This window comes from Oryzias melastigma, linkage group LG18, assembly GCF_002922805.2.
Source record: "Oryzias melastigma strain HK-1 linkage group LG18, ASM292280v2, whole genome shotgun sequence".
NCBI lineage: Eukaryota > Metazoa > Chordata > Actinopteri > Beloniformes > Adrianichthyidae > Oryzias > Oryzias melastigma.
In genome coordinates, this window is record NC_050529.1 from 261022 (window position 1) to 269759 (window position 8738).

General features: G+C 55.6%; 2 protein-coding genes across 6 annotated transcripts in view; both read right to left on the reverse strand.

Annotated features, from left to right (window-relative positions):
- Nucleotides 1-409: 409 nt before the first annotated feature.
- Nucleotides 410-6577, reverse strand: LOC112141493 (serrate RNA effector molecule homolog). 3 transcript variants are annotated; one of them, XM_024264639.2, is made up of 20 exons: nt 6200-6356; nt 5361-5497; nt 4985-5095; nt 4764-4904; nt 4516-4576; nt 4144-4441; nt 3859-4070; nt 3675-3752; nt 3494-3608; nt 3301-3422; nt 3177-3238; nt 3036-3114; nt 2798-2962; nt 1941-2099; nt 1722-1875; nt 1547-1659; nt 1397-1477; nt 1168-1318; nt 704-917; nt 410-618 (listed from the first exon to the last, which is right to left on the reverse strand). In XM_024264639.2, the coding sequence occupies exons 2-20, from the start codon at nt 5477-5479 to the stop codon at nt 543-545; spliced, it is 2511 nt and encodes an 836-aa protein (XP_024120407.1). In that variant the 5' UTR covers nt 5480-5497; nt 6200-6356; the 3' UTR covers nt 410-542. The 3 variants fall into 3 exon arrangements, with proteins under 3 accessions (XP_024120407.1, XP_024120408.1, XP_036072543.1); XM_024264640.2 differs by lacking the exon at nt 6200-6356 and adding an exon at nt 5702-6077; XM_036216650.1 differs by lacking the exons at nt 410-618; nt 6200-6356 and adding an exon at nt 6559-6577 and having other exon boundaries at nt 625-917.
- Nucleotides 6578-6635: 58 nt separating this feature from the next.
- znhit1 (zinc finger, HIT-type containing 1) overlaps nt 6636-8738 on the reverse strand; it is an 11279-nt gene continuing 9176 nt past the window's right edge. For all 3 annotated transcript variants that reach the window (XM_024264645.2, XM_024264647.2, XM_024264648.2), the window contains 4 exons: nt 8506-8646; nt 8287-8415; nt 7193-7326; nt 6636-7123 (listed from right to left, as the gene is read on the reverse strand). Coding sequence is in view for 2 of the 3 variants with exons in the window: in XM_024264647.2 (XP_024120415.1) it covers nt 7070-7123; nt 7193-7326; nt 8287-8415; nt 8506-8644 (456 nt within the window). In the remaining variant the exon portion in view is untranslated. The remainder of the gene's footprint in view (nt 7124-7192; nt 7327-8286; nt 8416-8505; nt 8647-8738) is intronic.

Here is an 8738-nt window from a genome sequence, read left to right on the forward strand (position 1 = left end):
GTTTTATCGCTGCAGCTGTTGATCTTCATGTAAATGTTCTCGTAGTCACATATGTTTGTAGGAACTCATCAGTTTCTGTCACCAGAAGTATAAAACCCTAAAGATGTTTGTTCCCGTTTCCATGGTGAATCATGCTGTCTTTGCTCCATTGATCAGGATCGCGACGCTCACACCTGATTCTGGTTCTAACAACTTCAAGTTGATTGAATCAAACATTTTCAGCTGTTCTGGAACCGAAAACCCTGATGAGTTTGAGAATTTAGAGTCCAGTGACTCTAAGTTCAGGTTCGAACTCTAAATTTGTTGAACCTGCTTCTTGAAACGGGCCCCAGAGTGTTTGTGATCCAGTGTAAGGTCAAAGGTCACGGACGCCCCAAAGGTTTCTGCTTCATCAAACCTCAGAAGAAACTTTTGATTGAGATGGATTTTATTGAGGATCATGTTATGGATCAGAACTCAACACTAAGTTTCTGACGCACACAGACGACACAAACGCAGCGATGGAAACACAAAGGATAAAAAAGTAAAAAAATCAAAGTTGCTCAGAAGAAGTCCAGGTCGTCCGGAGCGTCCAGGTCTCTGTACTCGATGATGGAGCGGGGGTCTCCTCTCATGCCCCTGCACACATGCACACACACGTGCACACACAGGGTCAGAGGTCAGGTTGTCTCTGTGCTCCCTCACCTCCACCTGTTCTCTTCACCTGCTGTTCCTCTGCTTCCCGGAGAAGCCGACGCCCCCCGGGTGACCTCTGAAGTTTTCATAGTTACCGCGCCCCGCCCCAAACTGAGCTGGAGGGAGGAGGGGTCCCACGCCTGGGAAGCCTGGCAGGGGGGGCCGTATGCCTGGAGGGTATCCCAGAAGGCTTTGCTGCTGCGGGGACTGACCTGGGAAGCCGGGCATGCCAGGGGGGGCAGCTGGGGGGTGACAGAAGCAGATCTCAGGATTAAACCGTAATCCTGACTAATCTGAGGTTCCTAATGGAGAACAGATCAGCAGATCCTCGTCTGCTGCAGATGATTGGATGGAGACGGGAAGCCCCGCCCTCTTAGGATCGCCGATTCTCACCATTTATGGGTGGAGTCAGAGGTGCACGCGTTTAGACAGAAACAGCTGTCAAAGGAAACGTGCAGGACTGAGCGAGTGTGTACTCAAACGGCCCGTTACCTGGTGCTGGCGGTGGGAGGGGCTTGTTCTCAGGCAGGGCGGGCCTCTTGGCGTCCATCAGAAAGTTGTTGAAGAACTCCACCTCCTGTCTGACGGCGGCCACCTTCTCGCCGTGCTTGTTCAGGATGTGTTTGCGCACAAACTCTGGAGCCTGATGAGGGAGAGAGGGAGGGCAGCGTCAGCGGCGTCAGGGCCGCAGCCTCCGTTACCACGGTTACCGCCGGCTCACCTTGAACTTCTTCCCGCTCAGAGGACACAGCCACTTGTCCTTGCTGAGCTCCTGAGTGTTGGCGGACAGGAACTTCTCCACCTGCAGACGGGAACAGAGGTGTCAGTGACGGAGGGTGGCGAGGGGGCGGGGTCAGGCAGGGGGCGGTACCTCCTGTTCCGGGTCCTTCTTTCCCAGCCGGGTGGCCTCCTCCTCGCTCAGCGCCTCGCAGGGCGACAGCAGAGGAGCCAGGCGCTCCTCACACATCCTCTGATGCTCGCTCACTGCCGGAGCACAGGAGTCAGCACGTGCACGTCTGTGTGCATGTGTGTGTGTGCGCGCTCACCTTCAGTGGGCGTGATCTTGGCCACAGGGAGGGGCCCGCGTACGTGGATGAGCCCGCAGCGGTGCGGCATCTCGTCCTCAGCCGGATACTCGCAGAAGTTGTAGAAGTCCACGGAGTGAACCAGGCGCAGGTACAGCAGCAGCCGGTCCAGCACCTGCACGTGCACACGCGCGCTCGGTCACGGGATTCAACGCCAACGCAGCGCCGAGCTCCACCCACCTTCATGAGCTTGTCGTCCGTCTCCACAGGAACCTCCGTCGAGCTCTTGGCCGCCTCCTCGCCGGCGTCCCCCGAGGCTCCGACTAGCTCCTCCTCCTCGGCGCTCACCTCCTCGATGAGGTAATCCGTGATGTTCTTCAGGACCGGGTTGGTCTCCGCCTGCAGCAGAACATCAGCAGAACCACAACATGATGAGGGTTTACCGAGAACACGACGGTTCAGGACAAGATCACACTGCGACGGTCCAATCAGAGCGCAGAGATCTGCACGCGCTCAGACAAAAGAACAGGACAACACATAAGTGATGCCGTCTAATGCCGTCCTAAAACGGAAACGGCGTTTTATCGCACACAAACTATGCGTTGCAAAAATGCCTTTGTTAAGCGTTCAAAACCGCGTCAAAAGCGGTGTTTGTTGTCTCGCAGACGTGCATCGAATCACCGTTTGCTTGAATAAACGACTCTCTCTCTCGTGGGATGGTGGATAAGACAACACAAGGTTTTGTTCTCATGCAGGAACCGCGGCCTCGACCATCACACAGCACTTTCTCCATGCTGTTTTACGGCCGTTTTCTGGTGATTATTGACTCCTTCGGTTTGCCATACCTGCTATAAAAACCACGACAAACCTGCAGCCGTGTTCACAGGTGAGTCGTTCCAAACTGCAGAGCTAAAGTCACTCCTGGGGGCCGTCCTTTGATGTGGTCATCAAAACCAACATTAGCAATCGCAGACGTGACAGAAGCTAACGCTAACAGCATTACGCCAGCAGCTAAACGATCCGTGACCGATCGGACCGCCGAGGTCCCCCCTACAGCTAGACCCGCACAGAACCGGAGGAACCCCCGACCGCGGTACCTGCTGGCTCCACAGCTCCCCCTTCTGGTCCAGGCTGTGGATGAGGCGCGCGGCCAGCCGGATGTCGTTCCGGACCACGGGTTTGTGGTGCGTCAGGCCGTTGACGCTGCGGACGCGCCGGCACAGGTCTCTGTTCACCACCGGGGACAGCTCGCAGTCTCTAAGCTGCAGGGGGCGGAGTCAGAGTCAGGCAGGCACTGGGAACAACCAGCAGCTGTTGGCGGCGGCGGCGGCTCACCCGAATGTTCTGCAGGTTCCAGCAGGTCTCCTTGATGTTCACGCCGCGGTCGAAGGTCACCCAGCACCTCCTGAAGAACCTGACAGACAGACGGCGTCACAAACAGCCTCCACCACACACACGAGCCGCTGCGGTCCGTACCTGCGCTCCGGCTGAGGGTCGGACAGCGCCACCCGCAGGAAGCCGGGGTACCTGCGGCAGAGCTGCAGACAGGAGGCGTTAGCAGGAGTCACGGCGAGGAGACACTTACACCAGGCGCTCTCACCGCCGTGATCTCCTCCTTGGACACCTCCGGCGGGATGCTCCTGATGAACAGGGAGGTGGTGAGGTGGAGGGGGCGTGGCTTGGGCGGAGCCTCCGTCTCCTTTGCTCGCTCCTTCCTGCGCTCTGACTCGAACACAAAAACACGCTCAGCAGTTTTCTGACGAATGCGTCGCCGTGACGATCACAGGACTCACCTCTGTCCTCCTCCTTCTCCTCCTCCTCCTTCTCACCGTCAGAGTGGGAGGAGTCAGAGTCAGAGGCGCTGCCCTCGCCGCTGTCGGCTGACATGCTTCGCTTCCTCTTCCTTCCCTGATAGGAAGGGGTGGAGTTAAAGCGGTGTAAACGCCGTCGACAGGAAGTGGATTAAGAACTCACTTTCTTGGCGTCTTCTTCCTCCTCTTCCTCCTTCTCCTCCTCCTCATCCTCCTTCTGTCCGTTTCGTTTATCCTCCTCCTGGACAGGAAACCAGCACCAATAGCAGATTTTCAAAGTAAAAGCCTACACAGGGGTAAAAACCTCTTCCGCTTGTTTCTGATGGAATCGGGTTTCTGGTTCTGACCTTTTCCGGGCCTTGAGTCGCGCTCGCCTCGCCGCCGTCTGTCTCTTCTGCCTCACCCGGCGCCGGTGCCGATCCGCTCTGAACGCTCGCCTGTCCCGCCTCGGCCTCCGCCTGACTGTCTTTAGCTCCACCCCCGCTGGGCTCTGCAGCAGTGGGCGGAGCCTCTAGGACCTGCAGGTCGAAGTCCGTCCCTCCTTCCATCTTGATGACAGCTGCACACAGACACAGTGTTTAAATCCTTGCTTTCCCAGAATGCCGTGTGCTCGTGCCCGGAGGGCTGCCCACCTGCGTCCAGCAGCTTGACGATGGCGGCGGCGTGCTCCATGTCCAGAGACACCTGGTCCAGCCAGCTGTTCTCCAGCAGGAAGAGGAAGACGCCGAGGCGCGTCTTGAGTGCGCTCAGAGACTCCGCCCTCCTGGTGGTGATGTCATCAGGGTGGTACTTGGAGCGGAACCATTCCTGGTCCTTGTGCAGCAGGAAGAAGTCCTGCAGCTGCTGGCGCCGGAAGTCCAGCTTGTACTGGTTGTAGCGCTTGACCGCCTCCGTCTCGTCCACGCTGTCGTCCATGCTGAGCAGGAACTCCTGCACGCAAACACGCGTCAGCGCCACGGCGCCGCCCGCTGACCCATCCACCGACCCGACACGGCAACGCTCACCTTGAAGCTCCGCATGGTGGGGGGGCCAGGAGGGGGCAGGTCCAGATCCACCATTCCTAGTCTGAGGGGGGAGGAGTCAGGAAGCGTCAGCGGTTTGTCAGCGTGACCACGAAACGGTTAAGAAGAAACAAACATTTCTGTCTGAACCGTCTGAGGTTCTGCTGAGGACCGTTAGCACCTCCTCAATGATGCTGGAGGCGGAGCCAGCTGACACAGCAGAGCTCCGCCTCCTGCTGCGATACACTCACCTGCCCTGCAGGGGGTGCCCCCCATGAGGGGGGAGGAGGTGAGGGAAGTCAGGAGTCCAGCTCTGTGGCCCCGCCCCCGGGAATGGCCCTCCCCCACCGTATGGGAGGTCATAGCGGTACGGCTCCCCCCGCTGGTCGTCCCTGAGGGGAAACAGAGGTCGGAGGTTCTGGTCGGATCCGGATGTCTAAACGTCAGAGATCAGGGGAACAGAGGAACCCACCAGTCTCTCCTCATGCGTTTGTGCTGGGGGCTCATGTGCCGGGGGGGCGAGAACCTCTCTCTGCGGCCGCGGTCGTAGTCCCGCCTCCGCTCTCTGCTGCGGTCCCACTCCCTGAAACAGAACACACGTTTCAGCACCGTTCCCGGGGCCACGAGGAACGCCGGGAACCTCTGACCCCCCATTCCAGGAACCAGGAGAACATCAGACAGTCTGCAGGTAGTGAGCATTCAGAAAGGGGGCTAAAATCCAGATCTTTGCACATGGCATGTTTCCATGGAAACGTGTTTCAGATCAGACTGAGGACGGCTAAGCTCCGCCCCTTTAAGGCCGCTCCAGCTGCCACATCTAACTGTATGGAGGCTTCAGGTGAGCTCACCTGTCGGGCCAGTCGTCCCGCCTCCTCTCCTCGCGCTCCCTTGACCTCTCCATGTCGCTCCTCTCTCGCCTGAACTTGTCCCGCCTCCTCCTGTCGAACTCGTCATCGCTGTCCCCCATTCAGACACGGAGCGCCACCTGCAGGGAGGAGGGGCTTAAGGTCAGAGAACCAGAACCGAGCGTGCAGCGTTTCATCCACAGAGGCTCCAGATCGACGAGTCCATGCTGGAGGACAGAAGTGCATGCTGGGAGCAGCCATGGGGTCAGGTGAGTGGAGGGGTCAGGTGAGGCGCTCCACCTGTGTAACAGCAGAGGGTCCGAACACCACCTGAGGACACCTACCTGATGGAAGTTCAGGTTCTCACCTGGATTCTTCACGAGGATCAGATGTTTGTAAACATTCTAGTTTTCATAAACAGTAAACAACATTCAGCACGAGGGAAAACACAAACCGCACGTGCTTTTCATGAAGCTAAATCAGAACCAAGAAGTCTCTGAATTCGAGCGTCCTTTGATCTTCTGGTTCATAAAGTAATCCGATTACACGGGTATCGATTACTGATTAAACCTTCAGTCATAGCTAGCGTTTCTCTGACACGTGATTAGCCTGCTAGCTTCCGCTAACACTCAGAAAACTCCGGTTCTGTTTGTTTACCGTAAACATCAGTCCTGTTTACGGTAAACAAACAAACAAAGATCAAAGCTAACCGCTCCGAAAGCAGCTAGCATCACATTAGCTGGAAGCTAGCATGCTAATGAGCTAACGGGGACGCGCGTGCACGCACGTCCCGGTACCGCTTGTGCTGCTGCAGACGGCGCGCGCGCGTCCCGTCGGTGTACCTGAAACGAAGAGGGTTCGACGCTCAGAACCGAGCCAGAACAACCGCCGCAGAATCCCGCCGTGGGTCCCGAGAGCACCGACAACGCTGCTGACGTCACGTCCGCTCTGAGCTGCGGGAGCGCCCCCTGCAGTCCGGGCGGGGAAGTGGCTGTTGAAGTTCTGGTTCTGGTTCTAGAGCTTCTCCTCACATTTTGAATTATTAATCTTTATTGAAATCAAACTGGAGAAGCTTGAAACTCTATGAAACGTTTAACTGACAGCCGCTTCTGTCTTTAAACGTCATGTTTACAGGTTCGGTTGAATAAAAATACCTCAGAGGAAGGAGGAGATGCTCTGGAAGCAGGTAAGGTCATCTCACCTGTTCACCTGTACAGGATCAGTAAAACCCTGGAGTCTATCCTCACTCATTCGTTCAGAAAGTCTCATGGCCCATTCTTCCTGTTTTCACAGATAAACTTTATTTATGTCTTTTTCTCCAGACGTTGATCCGTTTCTACAGCGTTCATATTCCAGTTTCTCGTTTACCTTCGTTTCTAACAGGTCTGAAGTGTAAACATCAGGTTTTGTCGTCATGCCGACATCCTCCTGTCACAAACAAACTGATGCTTTCATAAAGAAACGCAGCACAAACAGAAAACATTCACATAAACATGAAGCTGGTCGACAGACCATCAGGGACTGGATCTGTGACGGACCAGCAGACGGTACTGAAGAACCGCTTCTGCAGGTCGTCCCTCTGCTGCCCTGCAGCAGGGGGCGGAGCCCCAAGAGTGGGCGGGGCCTCCCCAGTTTGAGACGTTATGGTATTCGGTGAGTCCGGCAGACTGAGGTCAGGAGGTGTGTCACAGTTTCAAGTTGTGTCTGAACCATCAGTGACTGATCCTGTGATTGGCTGGTTTGGCGGTGGGGGCGGAGTTTGACACCTGCAGCAGTGAAGCAGGGTCAGTCATCAGTGGAGGAAGAAGCCGTCGAGGAATGACCTGAGGATTTACCTGTCCTTGAGCTCCACGTCCTCGTCCAGAGAACACGATGGTCATGCCTGTGTGGGCGGGGACATGTCGGAGGGGGCGTGTCCTGGACTCTTTCAGCTCCGTCAGAAGCTCAGGGCTGGACAGAGACAGACGAGCTGGACAGGAAGAAAACCTGTTAGTTTCTCCAAACGCTCATCCATCAGAGGCTCCACCCCCACCCTCAGTACTCGCTCTGACAGCTAGGTGGCAGCGTGCTCGGTTTGCTGTAGCTGCAGCTGATGTAGCAGAGCAGAAACGTGGTCATCAGCATAACCTGTTATTATCTTCAAAATCTCAGTATTCCATTAAATCACAGGCTTTGATCTGATGCTATCCAGCAGATTACGTAATCCCAGACAAACCAGGTCGATTGTGTGTTTTTATGCTGATGATGTAATGCTATATTTACATGCTCTATGCAGATTGAAGATGAAGGTCCACACCTGGACCAGATCAGGATTAGATCAGGATCACACCTGGACCAGATCAGGATTAGATCAGGATTCGGTCAGGATCAGACCTGAACCAGGTTAGGATTAGATCAGGATCAGACCTGGACCAGCTCAGGATTAGATCAGGATTCGGTCAGGATCAGACCTGAACCAGGTTAGGATTAGATCAGGATCAGAACTGGACCAGCTCAGGATTAGTCAGGATTAGATCAGGATCAGACCTGGACCAGCTCAGGATTAGTCAGGATTAGATCAGGATCAGACCTGGACCAGCTCAGGATTAGTCAGGATTAGATTAGGATCAGACCGGTACCAGTTTAGGATTAGTTAGGATAAGATCAGGATCAGACCTGGACCAGCTCAGGATTAGTTAGGATAAGATCAGGATCAGACCTGGACCAGCTCAGGATTAGATCAGGATTCGGTCAGGATCAGACCTGGACCAGCTCAGGATTAGTTAGGATTAGATCAGGATCAGACCTGGACCAGCTCAGGATTAGTTAGGATTAGATCAGGATCAGACCTGGACCACCCCAGGATTATCAAGATCATCGACTTCCTATTAAAAAACTAAACTTTCGGGGGGGTCCCCTCATTTGATGGTCATGGGAGAGATACACTGACCTTGTCTGCCGTTGGGGGATGGGGAGGTGGAGGAGCTCCGGGGGGAGGAGGAGCAGGGTGATGAAGGTGAAGAAGGGGAGGTGGTGGAGGAAGTGATGTCATCGTGGAACTGGAACTTGTTTTGGCGTTCTGGTGGGAGGAAGAGGAGGAGGTGAAAGGACAGGCTGGAGACCTTGTGTCCCCCCAGGTTCTGGTTGGGGGGTCCTGAAGAGGACTCACCTTTCAGAAACTCGGCCTGAAGCTCCGGACTCTGCAGAGACAGGAGAGGAGGAGGAGCAGGAGACGAGGAGGAGAAGGTCTGAGGGGTGACCTCTGGGGTCACAGGGGTGGAGCTTCCTGACGAGGAGGAGGAGGACATACCTGCAGGGGGAGGAGTCACAGATCTTCATCAGGTCGGAGCTCTCGACCTGAAGATCTGAGAACATCTGCAGCCGGAGAACTCTGGGTTCTAG